The sequence below is a fragment of the Poecilia reticulata genome, linkage group LG5 (genome assembly GCF_000633615.1).
Source record: "Poecilia reticulata strain Guanapo linkage group LG5, Guppy_female_1.0+MT, whole genome shotgun sequence".
NCBI classification, from domain to species: domain Eukaryota; kingdom Metazoa; phylum Chordata; class Actinopteri; order Cyprinodontiformes; family Poeciliidae; genus Poecilia; species Poecilia reticulata.
In genome coordinates this window covers 6,605,864-6,624,787 of record NC_024335.1, presented here as the reverse complement: position 1 = coordinate 6,624,787, position 18,924 = coordinate 6,605,864, and the positions used below count along the sequence as shown (strand labels likewise).

General features: G+C 40.8%; 1 protein-coding gene across 2 annotated transcripts in view; it reads right to left on the bottom strand.

Annotated features, from left to right (window-relative positions):
• Nucleotides 1-8,249: 8,249 nt before the first annotated feature.
• pax7a (paired box 7a) overlaps nt 8,250-18,924 on the bottom strand; it is a 57,456-nt gene continuing 46,781 nt past the window's right edge. For both annotated transcript variants that reach the window (XM_008408576.2, XM_008408577.2), the window contains exons 8-9: nt 12,927-13,176; nt 8,250-10,962 (exon numbers count right to left, since the gene is read on the bottom strand). In XM_008408576.2, coding sequence (XP_008406798.1) covers nt 10,847-10,962; nt 12,927-13,176 — 366 coding nt within the window. In that variant the 3' untranslated portion in view covers nt 8,250-10,846. The remainder of the gene's footprint in view (nt 10,963-12,926; nt 13,177-18,924) is intronic.

Sequence of the window (18,924 nt, the reverse complement as noted above, 5' to 3'; positions counted from 1 at the left end):
GTCAGTGACTTTATCCAAACCTCAATCTCAGCACCTCCTCCATGGCTGCCCTGCAGATCCCAGCCTGGTGCAGTGAAGCGGTTCGAGTGGCATGGCCGGCGTGGTCAGGGCCCCATGTCACCCCCCAGCGTCCTCAGTGTTCATTTCCCTTTCATCTTGAGTGTGAAATCGCTGCCGGTGCAGCACTGACCTCAGCATTAAGAGGTCAACTATTGAAATCTGATGTGCGCCTCTCTGGCTGAGAGACTTCAACAGATGGAAGGGGAAGAAAAAGGAGGCGAACAGGAGGGAGAAAGGAGGCGCTGTGAGATTAACAAGTTGTTCCTGATGGGCGCTTTTTGAGAAATGGACTTGGTGTGTTATCTGCGAGTCAGATGGAGATCTTTCAAAATTTCTGCGTTTGTTTTTAACGTAAAAGATGTAATCGCTTTTGAAACTGGATAACTATTTTTTTTAAAAAGAAAGCAAACCATGGGAAAATGTTTGAGTTTTCAAACTTCATGCAACCTAGACAAAAGAAATATGTCCAAAAAATGACCTTTTTACTCTAACTTCTACTTAAAGGAGATTTTATCTTTGATTTAACAAATTAATGTTTTACAGATTAAAAGTATCAAAGGAAATAATTAATCTTTATTCAGTGAAGGCTAATCTAGCCCAGATTTATCAAGCCCTGCTGTTGTAGATGTTGAAGATGATTGGAGTTAGTCCAGTCTAATCAAGAAAAATATTAGTAAAAAAACCTCTAAAACTGTTCATACTGCTCTGATCACTGCCACTATAAAACATGCATATGTCAGCATTGTGTTGCTCGATAGTTTATGGAAAGTAATAAACCCCAAAAAGTTTGCATTACAACCACAAAACAGAAAACTGCCCTTCACTCTAAACACACTACTCACACTTTGAAGCACGGTGATGAAGGCATTATGACGTTGAAAAGCTGAGGAGACTTGGATTTATATGTTTAAACTACCTATAAAGTCCAGATTTGAACTTCATGGTTAATCTTTCGTGAGATTTTAAAATGGCTGTTCTTTGATTATCTCTACCTCACCTGAGTGATCTTGAAGAAAGAAATATTGCAAAATTATTTGCATTTCAGATGCAAATAAAAAATTTTGTATTATGTCTTAATGCAAAATTGTTTGCATTTTGCATTAAGACATACCTCCAAAGAGTTGCAGTGAAAGGTGACCTTGCAAGGTAACTTAACTGTTTTCTACTCCAACATCCAGAATAAAAGATAAACCTGGAAATCTGAGTATACAGAAGTAAAACATGTCGGAACCAGATTTAAATATTTGCCAGAGCTTCATTTCTTCACTTGTACATTTTTCCCCACCTTTACTTATCAATAGCAAACTCCAAACTTTTGATGCCTCCTTTTAGAAGAACACATGCAGGAACTTCCTGCCTCTGTGTCCCTCAAACACAAAGTTCAGCATTTAAAGTCAATTCGACACCTCGCCTCAGTATGAATCCCCTCTGAAAGCGTGTGTGATACGAAGCGTCAGAGAAGTTTTAGGTCTTGTCTCGTGTTTCCCATCGGCTACACTTTCATCCCTCTCCCTCTCTCTCCCCCAGCTGAAGACCACCTCCCAGCAACCTCGCCCAAATAAGGTGTTCTGCCTTCAATCCTCGTCTCTCTGAAGAATCTGAAGAGTTCGGAATCCGTCAAAACTTTGGATCTCAAACACAAACATCTTTTATTCAAAGGGTGTCTGTAATCACGAATAAATAGCTTTTCTGGCGATGAGTGCGAGGCACAGGAGAGAGAGAGGGAGCCTATCTCAGGAGCAGATAACTGCTAGATATGATTCCTTAGATAAGGAGCAGTAATTTGGCTTTTAGAGATAGCTCTGGGGGCCGCTGTGCTGAGCTGCGCCGATTTACCCTGTGTATGGGAGGTTGTTTTTTTTTTTCTTCTCTACATTTTTATCTCTCCTGTTGAAGAGCTTTTCATCTCTGATGATTTTCTCTCCTTTTTTTATGTATTTCCCCCAGAAGGTGAGATCAGAAACCCGCAGAAGGCAGAGTGGCATGTTTTAAAGCGATGGACAAAATACAAATATTTGAAAATGTATTTCATGGTAATTATGTCAGGTTTCATGGCCTTGGCACAGTACTGAGGCGCAGCCTGGATGCCTTAATTTGTATAGAAATTGTAATCATTTGTTCATTTCAAGGTGAAAATTGCATTTTTTAATTTAAATTGTATCCTGCGTGATAGGCTATTATCTAGAAAAATTGTCTCTGTGTATGGCGGTCTATGCCCTGCCGTCACGCCTGTTTGGAGCCCACTTCTCCTGAGAAAAGGGCTTGTATATGAATCTCCTGACTGAATGCACCCAGCTTGTTCTTTACTTAGGGCTGCCTCTGCACTCATTTCCATTTTTGTTATTAATATTAATTGGTTTGAGAATGCAGCTCAGATTTTTAAATTGAGCTCAGCTTCACAGCGATTCTTATCTTAGATTCATAACTTTACTCTGACTTTATTCCTGCTCCTTTTGTTTTATGGAAAAGCAGCTCTGAGGGAGGTGTTTGCTGCGGCATTCATACGGCACTTTGCAAAAGTATTTATACCCCTTGAACTTTTCCACAATTTGTCATGATCCAGCCAAAGATTTTATTGTATTTAGTGGGATTTTATGTGATGGAACCAAAACCGTGTATGGAAAAGAGAAAAATCCAGTTTAATTTATGGAGCACATTTAAAGAAACAAAAGTGTCTAAACAAAGTATTGAACAACAGTAGAGCAAATGAAAATAATGATAATAATAATAATAATAATAATAATAATAATAATAATAATAATAATAATAATAATAATAATAATAATAATAATAATAATAATAATAATAAAAAAACAAGAATAAAAAAAGAATAAAATGTACAGCAGAGTAAATAATTGACAATGAATTGATTCGAGATGTGTCAAAAGCCTCTTAAAACAAGTGTTTTTAAGAGAGACAGAGAAACAGCAAGAGACGAACCTCTGTTGGTTCCATAATTTTGGATCTTCTCTGACTTTTAGAAACAACTAACAGAATCCGCTCAGCTGATCTAGTAGCTCGTGGTGAAACATAAAACTGAAGCAGATCAAGACCAAGACCTTCAACACATGTAAAAGCTAAGAGAAGAATGCTCAGAAACGATCAAAAAAGATAATAAAAATAATAAATCAAGAAGGAAAAATGATACCTGGCTTTCAAAGTACTTCAAATTGTTGAACTGTTCTGCCTGAAATAGTATCCAGCCGCCTGATTTTGTAGGATCGCCTCTGGAAGAATTACAGCTGTTGGGGTTTCTCTCTACTATCTTTTCTTCTCTTGCATGTTGTATAAGTGAAGTTTTTTTTAACATGTAACCAAGGCACCTTCCTCCATCTTTGCTATTGTTCTGTATATTTTAAGTTCAGCCTCAAGTCTTTTCCAGCCTCTAATTTTTTTTTCTAAGTACTTGTCTTTCAACTCTGACATGTTTATCAATCTCTGCTATATGAAAACATCCCAACATGATGCTGCCACCACCATGTTTCACTGTGGTGATGGTGTTTGTTAGTGGTATGTGCCATGTCAGTTTAAAAAAAATTTTTTTTTACCACTTATAGTTTACAGCTAAATTAAGTGAAATTTGACCAATACTGGCCACTTACCGTGGTTTAGACTGGAGCTAACCTGCAGTGAAGTGCCTTGCCAAAGGGCATGGCAGAGGAAGAAATCATACCCACATTTTCTCACCTGCAAGAGGATGAACTCTTCCTTTGGAACAACAGAGCTCTGTAAATCCTGTATTTCAGTTTAAATAGAGCTCCTTCTTCTACTGTTTAGATGGTTTCTGGAGGCAAGTTGCTGCATTTGATTTTATGCAATGGCATTTTTGGAGTAAAATATAAGAATTCAATCCACACTTCTCAGCTTTTTGTTGACACAATTTTGTCTACGGTAAATGTCTTCAGCTTTTGTAGCACCGGCAGTAGAGGATCATCAGACTGTATTTCAACCACTACAGGGAGATTTTAAGGGTTTAAAATTGGTTTTATTTTAACGTGAAGCAAAGTTTATTGGACTGAATAGCAAAACTTTGACAGGTTAGGCATTTTAACATCGGATGGGACGAAGACTGACAGGGTGACGTACTTGGGAATATGGATTAAATGTTGATAATTCTAATCTAGTTAGGAGACACAAACTTATTTTCAACATAATTGTGTTTAATATTCTTAGCAAAGAATAATAAATGTTAAAATCATCTTTCTGTGTAACTGTACATTCATGCCACCTTCTCCACTTCAATAAACGCATCATATATTATGGATTTCAAATGCAAAATCTTTCATCCACCTTTGCGTTTCCAATGATATAGTTGGTTGGAATTTGGTAAAAAAAAAAATCATTGAGAACATTATTTATGCCTCATTACCTTTCCTGCTGTTAGCCAGTTACCTCCAACTGGTTTCTGTTTTTTTCCCACCATCCACCAGTGTCCAGAAATACTATTTAAAGATTCAAAACCTAAAAACACTTACATCCATTAATTGTTTCTAGAATATGAGAAAATGCAGTGAAGAGGTGCTTTATTGTTTGTATGGTTTTGATTTGGGTAACTTTGACCAAGTTTTCTTTATAAAGCACATTTGTGATCTTTATGACACTTCCTGATTAAATGAAAGTAAAATATAAGGAAATAAAATTATCTCAAACACAACCATGTCAAAACAAAGTCCCAATAAACCACATAGATGCTTGTGGTTGTGTAAAAGTTCAACGGGTATGAATACTTTTGCAAGGCGTTGCAAGGCGTTGCAAGGCGTTGCAAGGCGTTGCAAGGCATCTGGACTGATATTATAGAGTATTAGCCAGTAGATTGGATGTAATAAAGGTAAAATAAATCTCATCATCCAATCAGATGACTATAGTATGGAGCAATCTTTGTTTGAGCTCCTTCTTTTTTACTTCTGTGCGACAGATTATCTGTCTATAATACCTGAGAGGGGTAACCATGAAATTCAAAATACCTGAAATATTCTGAAAATAAGATTCCCTCCCAGCACAAGCGGCGTCGTTGGGAAGGAGATGTATGCACGGCAGGCTGCGCGTCTGTGTCTGTGTCAGGGGGATCCTCGAGGTGACGAGCACAAAGCTGAGGCTCAGGTACACAGCGTATGCTGGCATAATTACAGGATTTGGGGGATTATTATACTGTAAGTACTTTCATGGCGACAGCTGGGAGCTTTTTACTCCCTGTGACACATAATCTCAAAGAATAAAACCAAGACCCCCAGAGCATCTCTTAATCATTTCTTAGCATACCTGCACACGGCTCTGAACTCTTTCTGAAGACAAATTTGTAAAATTAGAATATAATTATCATATCTGCAGGAAATGGTGTTAAAGTTGCATTTTCAAACACTGCTTTCTTTTGAAAATGAGAATGTTTTGAGCCTTTCTGTTTGCCGTTCTGCCGTCTCCCGGCTGTCCTGATTCTCCAGGTTTCTGAGCCTGGTCCTAAATCAGATCTGAATCAGAACCTCCGCTCCATTTGTGAGAGTGAGTATGACCAAGCTGGAGTTGTGGAGACTCCTCTCCTGAGAGATAGGGCCTCCTGGTCTCTACCGCGAGGCTCCGAGCTTCATTTCCATCCCTGTGATCTAAACAAACCCATTACCGCAGGCCATTTACGCTCAGGGGGAAGGACGCAAGCTTCCGGGCCTGAGGACGCAGCCCACAGCTAAGCCACCATGACACCGAGCCACCTTCAATGGCCGTGTGTCCGTATAGAGATGGGAGGGAAAGAAAGGGGGGGAACGGAGAGCTCGGGCCTTCTCCGTTTTATCTAAAGCACTCCAGAGAGGCGAGTGGAATGGGCTCTTGTGGGCTCTGTTTATCCCCTGCTCCTGTAGTCAATCAATTAGGGGATCAAAGGAGGAGATGAGGGAAGTGTCACAAAGCTCTCCCACAAAAAAACCCACCGCCTGAGCCTCCACCTCGCTCGGTCCGAGTGACAGCGCACCGGAGGGAGACGAAACTCCCCATGAGACGAGCAGGAGCAAAGGGGACAACCATAGCACATGCCAAAGTCTAATCTGGACAACCAGAACACAAACTTTTAGAGAAATATATGAGAGATGACACAGAGACACCTAACAATACACATTTAAAATGCTGAGAGAGTTTTTACCTTCTGAACTCACTGACAGATGAAACCTGGTTTGGAACGCGGCGGCTTGCTTTTTAAATTCATAATTTGCTTTTAAATAACACTCAAGTCTAAATGAAAGCACCATAGTTTATGTTGCAGTCTAAAAGGAATATTATTCTGTTGATTTTCAAATAAATAAAGTTTAGTTAGATCAACAATGGCTTCTTTTAACAGTTTATTTTTTCTCATAATGCTGACCCATCCTGCTAATTGTTAATAGTTAGAATTGCTTTTTTTGGGGGGGGGGGGTATGAATTTAACGATTTCATATTTTACCACTTCTCCATCATAAACCTTATTGTATTTTATCAAAATAAAATACATCAGGTGAAGCTAAAGTAGCGTGTAATTATGAAGTGGATGCAAATACCGATATATTTGGATGTATTTGTCTTCAGCGACCTTTACACTGATGCCTCTAAATAGGATCTGCTGCAACCAAAGTAACTGAGACCAGGGCAAAGTGGGGCAGAAAAAAATAACGCTGTAAATCCCCTTTACTTCACAATCCTCACTGTGAAACATGGTGGTGGCAGCATAATGCTTGTCTTCAGGGGGACAGGGAAGCTGGTCACGACAAACTTTAATGTGTTTTATTGGGAATTTACATGATGGACCAACACAGTTTACTAATTATTATGAAAGCAATTGTTTGCACTGTATTTTATTTAGTGGTATCATAACTAAAGGGGATGAATCTAAATGTACGCAGATTTTTGTTTACGCTATATAACGTCGGCTGTCACATCCAGCATGATGAAATGTGCCCAAAAGTAAGCCAGGACTAAAAGAACATACCTAAGGCGTGTTTGACACGTCTCCAGCAGTGCTGTTGGTAAAACACTAAATGTGCTCCAGTGTTCTGTCATGTAATATAAAACACAGCGGATGCTGCCATACCGTACCGGTTAGTTCCCCTACATTCACACCATACCACAGAGATTTGCAGGCTGCATTCCCTGGCCGACAGCGGGCTGAGACGAGCGTTGCTGGTCAGCGGGCAGAATGAATTACTTCCTACAGCTGCGGTGAGACGCACACGCTGTCTGTGACTCTCCCTCTCAGACGTCTGAGCTCTCATCACTCGCTAATCACATCAACAGCACTCCAAAAAGTCAACGGTGGCCCAGTGACCCCCACGAACGCACAAGGAGGACGTATACTCACATGTGTGTGAGTTTTGTGGACGGATAGATGATTTGTCAATGACTTGTTGCATAATTCTCAAGAGGGGCAAAATTACTCCTTAAGGTAATGTTTCCTTCAGATGCTGCTTTGAGTTTGCTGAACTTTAGATAAAGTGCTTGCAGGTTTTCTGCCAGGATCATCATGTTTCAAGGCTTTAAATAATAAAAAGACTCTTCACCATGTTTGCATTAATGACACCTAAGTACTGACCCCTTGATGCAATTGAAAGGTGACACAATAATTAGTTGCCAATTTTCCAAAATCTCAGTTTCTTGTTTAGTAAATGCATCAGAACCTTAACTCCACCATAAAACCTCCAGATTTTTTCCAGTGTAAAAACATGTAATTTTTTTTCTTTATTGTACTTTCTTTTGGGTACAGTAAAGATCAGACCACATTTAGAAACATGTGCTTTGATGCATGAATTAGAAAAATGTTTAAATCAATTAATTTTCTGTTTGATTAAAAGCCTGTCCAACCCAGAATCTTTTAGAAACCGTTGAAATAAAACAAACAAAAATCCTAAAACAATTTTAAGATAAAGAAGTCAGTATTTTAACATTTTGTTGCATCTCTGATATTTACTTATTAAAAACAAAAGAGAATACAACCTCAGGAATTTGCATACAGTGTAATATTGCAGGACTTTGGTTTTTCCTTGTGGTTTTTCCGTAAGATTTCAATTTTATTCTTTTTTTGTTTTTCACACTTAGAAAAAAAAAGATTTAAATAACTTTAGGACTTGGTAAAGACCAGATAATTTATAGGCAGCACTTTTTTTTTGTCATGAGCATATTAATTAATTACATAAAAAAAGTAGCAGGATTTATTGACCAATCAAACACACAGGAAGTCAGTTTTTGATCTTTAATTGATAACAGTTACGCCAGTGTTACATTAAACACACCAACAGGCTGAAGGTAGTAAATACCAATACAAGTTTCCCACTACTCTAATACTTCATACAGCAGAATAAATTATACCATGATAATATACACACATGCGGAACGGAAAGAGGAGTAAAGCAAAGCACAGATGTCAGAAAGCAACTAAAACAGGTTAGGGCTCAAAGAGACAGGAGGAAGAGGAAGAGGAGGAAGAATAAGGAGCTGTATGCCTTAAATATCCAAGTGTTAGAAACGGGCTCAATACACTAAAGACAATTCTAAAATTCTTCAGGTTTAAAATGTACAAGAGTGAGGTGTCTAAGTGGAGCAGCAGCAGCTGCTGCCGTTCAGTGCGGAGTCAGCGTCGCTTTGTTCTCCTGAAGTCTTATTGGTCCACAAATGAAAACCTGACTCTTCAGTTTCACCCCCTCACCCTCGGAAGGGGCTTCACTGTCACTCACATCCGTCAACAAGAGTCACAACCAAAATGGCTCTGGGTGCGGGTGGGGGTAGGTCCGTGGTCCGATCATAATCAGTTTGTGAAACCTTCTGGTAGAAACTCTCCGGCAGGTGAAGCCGTCTCTTTCTGCCACTCTTTAAATTTACATTGTGGTCCAGGTGGGAGTCCATCTGAGAAACCAAGCTTTGCCTTTATTTATTTTTTTTAATATATCTGAGCTCATTATGATCCTCCTTAACACGGTTTACCTTTACACTTTTTCAATGCAATTTATACTTTACTAATTTATACAAATTTATTCTCGTGTGGGCCAAAAACAGTAACAAAAGATTTTTTTTATTTTGGCTCAAACAACTTAACCAATTAAATACAAAAATCCCCCAACAGAAACAGAAAAAAGGCCAGTTAAAGAAACAAACAAAAACAAAACCATTTACTTTCAGAGTTCCCTCCCTGACCTCCCACTCATTATTTTAGTATAAAACATACTCTTTATAACCAAACAATACACAATTTGCTCCTGGAAATGCATGTTTTTTTCCCCGCTGTTTTTAAAGGCGAAGAGGACCGAATCCTCTGCAGACAGTGATGTCAGTAAAAATATTAACACCTACAAGGAACAGCTGATCCTCCGTCATCTCAAAAGTCAACTATGAGTGCTACACCAATGTCTCATATTAACTATTTCATTTTTTCACTCCTTTCTTTTATTTTTTTACATTGTGGTAAGTTCGTCAAAGCTGGAGGATTACAGACCGAGGCTCCGGTCCAAACCGAAGTGGGGGGCCAATCAGCGGCGTTACCTGTGCCCTTTCACAGCTGACTGGATTATGTGATTTTCCAGAGCGCATGTGAATGGCACAGCTTGTCTTCTCTCTAATCTCACAACAGAACCAGAAAACGCTGGAATGCTCTTCTATATATTTTTTATAGACGGATCGTGAGGAATGCTTCGAAGGAATGCTTGGAAAAATTCAGGAAGTGGAAATGAACTGAAGGTGCATTTTTACAAAATGGGGAAAAGGAACCGAAAGGCTGGGCTATTAATGGAAAAGGGTCACTGTGAATTAGGTTTGACATTATATTTGTGTGATTTTAATCAGCTTTACAGTGTTTAAGCCAAACACAGGATTCCCCCAGAAGATGGGCTTTCCGGGGAATGGGGGAAGGAAGGAAGCTGGTGGTTTAAGTGAGTTAGCCCTCCTTGGCAAGGTCCATATTTCAAAACACATTAATTTCCCCAATCCTGTTTTTGCAAACAATGTCCCCCTTTCCCTGTGGGCCGCGGCTAAGGATGGGATGGAGGTTATGAGGAGGAAAGGGGGGAGCTATTGGCCGCCAATATGCTGCTTAAATTCCCTGCTGAATCCATCCAGCCAGACTTCCCACCGAGTGGCCAAGTTCTTTAGGAATGTCAAGAGGAATATGAAAGTGGGAAGGTCAAATCGCTCATGAGCATTGGAGCTCAGGGAGCAGCAGCTTGGAAAACAATCATCTCCTCTAGTGTGAATGTGCCGACACGCGAACGTACACACACACACACACGCGCAACAGACACTCGCTTCCGTGTCGTCTCAGTCATCCTCTGTGTGTGTTTTTTTTTTTGCTGTGTGTGTGTCTTTTAACGTCCCGACATCAAACAGATAAAAGAGATACGAATGGATTCGAACAACAAAAATCACATTAACCATAATCATATAACAGCAACAATAAGCTTAACAATATCAAAAAAGGAACAAGGAATAAGAGTTACTCAAATGATGTTGGCTGTGTTAACTACTATGCACAGCAAGGTCAAAGTACATGTTGTTGATGGCTCTAAATGTGTACTGGACTGCAGCCATGACAAAGAAGGAGTTCAAGCTGACGCGGATCCGCCATCCTGGGGGTCCTGTTTGGGCCCTCGCGGCTAAAAAGGCTTTAAGGATTGGAGTCTGCCTGAAGAAGCGTTTGAATTCCCCAAAAGCGTCACTTTCTCCAATGTCATGGCGGGGCAGGAGAGAGGCGACCTGGAGTCCAGTCTTGATGAAGAGCGTGGAGCGAGCTGAGGCAGAGGCGGGCAAAACAGAGAGACAGGAAGTGGAGGATGTGTCTGGGGCCTCTTTAGTAGGCCTGTCCCGTCTCCACTTGCAGCAGCCCCAGCACCGCCGAGTGGTCCCCGAGTTTCATCCTCCTCTGGGTGGACAAGCTCACGTTCTTAGCCAGGTAGTCCACAGCGGCTGCACAGAAAACAGTGAGAAGAGGGGGGAAAGAAAAACACACACACGCGCATGAGACAGGTGGTGGACCTCAGCGGCCCACGTCCCACGTCCCACTCGCTCTCATCTCATCCCTCTGATTAAGTCTGAAACAAGTTGTGGCAGAGAAGACTGAGTCAAATAAAAAACAATTCAGACAGCTAGAGTGAAAGATAAAAACCCCTCCCTTGTCACTTGTCTGAGGTTGGCACGCTGCTGGCACAGAGCATGTGCATCCTGGTGGAGTCTCCATGCTGTCAGTCACTGGGGTCCCCGTGTGTGTTCTGTGTGCCAGTCTTCATTACTACTGGCATCTCCGATTTCATGCCCTCCACACTCCACATGGCCGATCATTTTCATCGTCAGACAGCAGCTCTTTCCTCTCCCCTCCATTCATTACCCATCCACTGTGCTCAATCACCGTCTTAATTAACCTCACATCAGATCACATCCGCGCTGCCATCAGTTTCCTTCACTGAGCACACACACACACCCCGAAACGTGACAGACTGTTACGGGTTCGCTTGTGCAGATCCTCAATGCACAAAGCGCCCCGTCAACGCTGGAACCTCCACGTAAATAACAAACAAATGTCAGATAGCTGCTGCTGGCTGCCTTGTTTGGGGAAGTGTGCTTCATTTTAGCTCTCATGAATGGCTGTGACAGCATCAGTCAATTATGCTAATCTAATAAAGCAAACTCTTTTCCTGTCCTGAGGGGGACACGCATGTGTGTGCGTGATGCAGACGAGAGAATGAGAGGTGGGCAAGAGGACACTGCGGGCCCCGAGGGCGTGCCGTCCTTTGAAGTGGCCCTCTTCCCTTTCCCATCCAAGTGGAGTGGGGTGTGACTGAGGTAGCTCTGCACCAGGATGGAGGTGGAAGCACAAGAAGGGGGGGGAGGGCAATTTTTATCAAGAGCACGTGTCTGCCTTCACAACCCAGGGTTGGAAAGGTCAGGAGGCATCACCTCTTCACCAAGCATTGTACAAGGATTCATATTTTTCCACATTTTTTTTTACACATATTCTCACATCACAAACCACTAACTTCAACACATTTTCCTGGAATTTTGTGCGATAAACCAACAAACAGTGAGACTGACGGAAAGTAATGGATGGGTTGCAACATTTTCTGCAGATACAAATCTGAAAATGGTTGCATGGTTTTATATTCAGCACCCTTTTACTCTGGTACCTCTCAATAAACTCTATTTGACCCAGTGCGTCTTCAGAAATATGGCACTATTCTGAACCTAATAAGACACGGTTGCCTACCTAAACCAACAGGCTGGGCAAGGAAAACATCAATCACAGCAGCAGCCCGGAGCCCCATTGTTGCTCTGGAGTAACAATGACTTTTTCAATGGATGTTAAACTCAGAGCAATGCCAAGAGAAAACTTCATAGTAACTGCAAAGCTCTAGACACTGAGCCAGCCTTCAGAAAGACCAAACATGTAGACAGAGTTATAATAGAATAGAATGAAATAAAGCACAAAAATGTCCCAGTCAAAGTCTGGACCTGAATCTAGTGCAATACTTGAAGATCTATGTTCACAAAATGTGCTCTTCATTCTGTCTAAGATTAACTATCCCCTCCACACATGGTGGAGGCAGCATTATGCTGTGGGGATCCTTTCCCAACTGCTCCGTTCAACATGGCTAAATATGAGTTACTATGCAAAGATGAATTAGTAAAACTGATGAAGACCTAAAGGAACTACAGATATAACTGAGAGAAAAGGGGATTCCTAAAAACTATTCACAGTGGAGTGGGAAATAAATGCATGCCACACTTTTTTGATTTGTGCTTGTGAAAACAGAACCTACTTCACAGTTAAGGACTACTTTTTATTCGTCAATCACTTAAAATCCCAATAAAATAAAAATGCTTAAGTGAAGCTCTTTAAAGACAGAAACAGAACAAATAAAGAAAGGTTTGCTTACTCTGGCCATACTGGCTGTACTGGTATCCCGCGGTGACGGGGTCCACGCTGTAGCTGGTGGCGCTGTAGGTCGGCGGGCAGTAGGACTGGGAGGAAGCCAGGCTGTCCACGCTCTTGATGGTGTCGGAGCGCTGGCTGCAGCTGGCCGAGATGGGGTTGGAGCTCTCCAGACTGCTGTGGAGGGGGGAGATGGAGAAGTCGTGCTGCGGCTGCGAGGGTACAGCGCTGGGGTTACTCAGGATGCTCATCACCTGGAGGGAGAGGAAGAGGAAGATGTTTGAAGGTTAGACCATCTGAGGATCAAAGGAGTGACAGAGTTCAGAAACATTTTGTTTCTCTCCTCCCTGCGAGTGCAGCACCAAATTTTGCACTCCGTGGCGAAGAAAGTCAACAGAAGTACATCGTTTCAAACTTTCAAAAGAGGAAAGAAACTTCTCCATCTCTTTTTGGAGCAAGTGAAAGAGAACAAGGAGGTTGTTGAGGTTAAGGAAAACAGAGAAAAGGAACAGGAGACGCTGTTTCCATTAGCTGGTCCTGACAGTAACTGTTCTACGGTGGGACAGAAGGGTCCCAGTATGATAATAGACCCACCATCCTTGCCAGACAGCTTGTGTCCCAGAGCCTGAGGCCTGAGCCCAAGCCTGTGGCACAACAAGCACCAAGGGAGTCCCTAATCCCTCGCCCCTAGCCTACCCATCTCATGAATAGTAATGGAGTTGGAACTGGTAAATGATCCTCTCAGATCCCCGCACAAAGTAGGCACCACAAACCCAAGTGAAGGGGGCCACTGATCCTGCAAGTTTGAGTTCGCCTTCAACATTACAGCGTGTATATTATTGATAATGCATAAAAGCTCCCATTTCAATATAGTAGATTAGTGTAATAGCAAGTGACATTCGTCAGAAGAAGGTCTCAAATTATGTTGAAATGGAAGAGATTACGTCTCCTCTCGTATGAAGGGTGAAATATAGCTTTCCTCGTGCTGCAAGTTTCTTTCTGGGTTTGTGGGAGAGAAAAGGTTTTGTTTGAAAAAAAAAAGAAAAAAGAAAACAGATAGGAACTGTCCCACACATGCTTCTCTCTTCCTTTCAACATCAGGTTCATGTTGAGCTTCGCTATGCTGCACTGGCCTTTGGCCCCTTTGCTGCTAAACCAATTAGCCCATCATGGAGGTAGTTAAACAGGGGCTGATTCACTCCCACACATATGTTTGCAAGCATGCATGCACAAACCGGCACATGCTCATACGCTCCAGCATGCAGCAAAACAAGGGGTAAGGAAAACGGTTGGATGTGCACGGGCCAGGAGTTATCCCGCTGAGAGGGGAAATTAACCACATTCTGCAAATTAATCATTTCTAAGGGCCTCCCTGGAAATATGAAGCACCCCGAAGCACATCAGAAACACAAAGGCTGGTTAGTCACTTCCACATGTTAATTCTATCAGTAAGGAAAACCCCCACCACCTCCCCTCCACATCTGCGGACAAAGCATGTGACATTTATCTATAAGAGAGAGATTCATGGCCCTCTTCGTGTCGGACACATGTTTTGCTTCCTCACATATGGAGCTGAACATGCCGAGCTGGAAGATGAGGGAGGTTTGCTGAAAGTGAAATGGGAAGGAGGGAAGTGTCCTGAGAGAGGCAGCTGGAGGGCATGAGTCCATTTCAGTTTCTGGCTAATTAAAGCTCGATTGCATCGCTTCCTTATTAAACAGAATAGCCAACAATTGGCCCAATCATTATTCATGCTCATAAAAGTTCTTCAAGAGAAGATGACTTCTTATCATTGGCGGGATGCAGTTTTGCTATTTTAGCAAATTGGGACGGAGCTAGCTGCAGAGTGTGACAAGAGCTGGCGCATGTGACAGTATCCTTCAGACGTCCTCATGAAGGAAAAGAAAAAGAGGAAGATTCTTGGTTAATAATTCAAGTTTTCCTTGAAGGGAAAGGGCACATGTCATTGGAAAGGTGGGATTCTCATTTGGTTTGTGTTCACACTGCTAAATAAAAATCAATACAGTTTCAGCGCAATGCTTTAAGCCTGATGAAGGATCAGATAGGGGGTGAAGCTGACTGTCAGGATTCAGGCTGCAGTCAGACCTACAGCTGTCGTCTTTAATTACATCTGCGCTCGTCTTTGAAATGTGCAGGTTTAGTCAGAGAGGGCTTCAGCTCATAAAAAAAGTTTTCATCTTGATGCATTTTTATTTTTACCTGCAACATCAAACTTTGACAGATACTAAATAATGGTGAACATATTTCTATTAGTGCTTAGAGCACTGATGTTAAATCCTAGTCAATAAGACTCCAATGAGTTTTCAACATTTTATAATTTTTCCTCAGTTAAATTTCAAGATTTTCCAACAGTTTTTAAAACATTCTGAATAAACAAAGGTCGGTTTGAGATTGTCTCGGCGTGATAACCTTGGGTAAACATCACAGTGTAATAACTATCAACACACAAAATCTGAATGAAAATGCTCATTCCTACCTACCATGAATTGCACCTTTTCACTGTTGGGTGCTCTTCGAAGCTACACAGGGGGTCTAATCATCTGCTGATACATTTTTATAGTCTGCAGTCGCCTTCTTCACACAGTGTCATTTTAAAACAGCCTTAATATGAGTGATGGGTTGTCCTGTCCAGCAAGAGGTGAGTGTGGAAATGCAGTTTTTAAAAAAAAAACAAACACTTTATTCTTTTTTTTTTTGCTTTAAATATTAAAAAATATGTTGATTTGTTTCCTGTCTTGCTGTCTGAGGTTGGGATGAGTTCTCCTTGCAAGTCGTAGAGCAGCTTACATTTGCTCTGTTGCTAACTGCAATGCAGGATAGTAGCAATGTATTCTCCATTTTTGTGTTACAGCACAAAATAAACACGTCCCTATATAGAGGTTATTCAGAAGCATCGTCACCTCTGGTTTAATTAGATACAAAGTGTCAGAAGTGCGGGTAAACAGTTTAGATCATGAATATCATGCTGTTTTAAATGTTTATGTTGAACTCAGAGAGACTCCAACTCTTTTAGTCTGAATTTCACAAGTTCGGGTGAAGTTCTCATAGTGTTTCCGAATGGAAACTTTGGAGAACGTCTGAGTACAAGTAGAGGACACCGTCTGTGTCTCCAAGCTTCGTTTGGCATCTTAACCTAACAACCTAACCAAGCAACACTGAGACTGCTTGTTTTGCTTTTTAAACGATTATGCATTTAGCTGCAGGTTCTGTCACAAACTTACTGATATGTCAAAACAAACAATATAAAAATAAATCAAGCAAATTATAATTTATTTTAAATTATCTTTTAGATATGGGAATATGTTATAAATGTATGATTTTCAAAGACTATACTTGTAAAATATAGTTTTTTTTTCCAGGCTAGGATGTTGATAAAATCAAATTTAACACTTTTTTAGACTTTTTTATTTTTTATGCTATAAATGCTGAGTGATGCACACGTATGAAATGAACAAAAAGCTGTTTGTAAGAAACCTAACACTCTCTTACATAGCAGAGTTTTCTTCCTTCATGTCTCCCTCCTTCCTCCTCCTCCTCCTCCTCCTCCTCCTCTCCACCCACCGCCTGCATATGCAGCGTCCTCATACGCAGCCTGCAGTTCGTTTGTTGTGCGACGTTGTGTGAGTGCTGGTTTGGGAGATAATGTGAGCCAGGACCCAGTTTAAAGGACAATGCTCCAGGGCGTTCCCTGTCTCTCTCTCACACAATCACACTCACAAAGACACGCAGCCCCTTCCCCTCCTCACCCACACCGTTTCTCTTTTCTTTTTTTTCCCCCCTCTCACTCTCTACAGATAGATTACTTTATAAATAATAATAAAAAAGTAATTAATTCTCTCAACTTCTGAGCCCTGCGGCCTGTGGCAAACTAAATGGGGAAGTGTAAATTGATACAATGTGCATCCTTTCAGATAAATAAATAGCAGACTTGAGACAAAAAGGGGCCCTTTTCACAGCTAACTAATTTCTTTAGCAGTCAAATTACATTTTTTTTGTTGTTGTTTGCGTGAATGTTTGATTAGTTTTTCTTTGTTGGTGTTTGTGCAAGAAGAAAACAATGTGATACAGACAGAGCAAAGTCGCTGTACACAAATAATTAAAACAGCTGCTAGACAAGATTTCTTTTTTTTTTTTTAATATTATGGATTTTTTGTTGGTGTTATTTCACTTAAAAAGTTTTTTTTCAAGGGAGTTGTGGTATAGAAAATAACAGTTTGATCGAATGCTCCTAAAACTGTCAGAAGCACATATCAGAACTTGCACACATGCACCTGGTCTTAATAAGAAGGCGGTTTTAACCTGGATTAAAACAGCATGAATTCACCAATACATTGACAGAAAACGGAGAGCTGAGAACCTGATAGCCAAACACAGAGAGAAGACAGAAGAGAAAGTGAGTGAGAGGAAAGTGGAGGCTTTGGGAAGTACAAAGACTCCTGTAGGACTGTGTTGGCCTGAGGGCCAGCCTGCCTGGAGAGCTGATAGGAACCCCTTCTGTTCCATCCCCAGCGCCAACACACCCCACTTCCACAAATACTCTTAATCTGTGCAATACTGGATTAGTTCCTCTGTCACCGATACCTCCCCGCTCTGCCCAAATCAAAATGCCCCCGAGATGTACCTTTAAGTTAGGCGCAGGTCACCGGGGCAGACGGGCTGGAAAAAAACACGAGCACTCCAAATGTCTGCAAGTTATCTGAGTGCTGCAGAACAGCATTGTGCACCTTAGCAGATCTGCCCGGCTGATACCCGCTCAGCAGCGGGGAGCGATTAAAGATCCACACGGATGACACTGAATTTGAGATCAATATTTGAAGGCCAGTCCTCAGGGTGTGATTACAGGAAGAGAAAGGTGTTTAATTCTGTGACCCAGAAGTGACACAGAAACACTTACAGTTCCTGGGAAGTGGATGACTTTGGAAAAAGCCAAAATGCACACATTATAATACATTTCAAATTATTATTAAAAAAAAGCCTAATGTGACATTTCAGAATTGTTCATGCACTACATATATTTATAATAAGTATATATTTGGGATGAGTTGCAGTTTTTAAAACTAGATACATCTTGAATATCAAAAGTTCTCAATTTGTCTTCATATATTTTAACAGCAAATCCAGCACACTCTGTTGAAGTTGTAGAGAAAAACCAAGCTTGATTGAACTGAAGAAAGGAATATTTTTTATAGGCTAATAAAGTACTGTTAGTTCATACCAAAAATCAATTGATTTAATACATCATCTGATGCTCCGTTGGTCAATACAGGACCAAAGGTCTGCAGAATGTTTACTGAAGCTGCTCTTATTGGTGAAGAAATAATAAAATTCCCAAAGTTGTTCCAGTTACAAACATGACTCTGGCAAAGCAAAATGACTCTACAGGACTAGATTAGGTTTCAGTTAAAAGTCAGTAAACTGACATCTAATCCAGTCATTAATAAAGGAACATTTGTTAAACATCTCATATAAATATATAACATTTTTAATTTTCAGGGTTTTTTTCTTAGGTTTTCAGAACTCTACATTCTTCAGAAAACATGGCCCTCTAAATACTCTTATTTAGATGCTTTCACCGTGTAGCATCCTCAGAATGTCAGCGTGTGCATTAATAATACTGTGTACACTGAAGGAGTACATTTGTTTAGATTTTTCTTTTCGCTGTAGGACAGCACACTGCCTGCCAACAAGACATTCAGTCAACTGGATGGAGCCTCACTGCAGTAGACGCTCGCTGGAGAGCTGAGAGCTGTTTATAAGTCAGCTGTTCTCAGTGATTACATCTTAAATTAGCATTAAAATACTAAAAATACTATAAATACACTTCAGTATTTTTCGTTGCTATTAAAATTGTTTAAAATATTAGAGCAAGGAGATGTAGTTAGTCATAGATAGATAGATAGATAGATAGATAGATAGATAGATAGATAGATAGATAGATAGATAGATAGATAGATAGATAGATAGATAGATAGATAGATAGA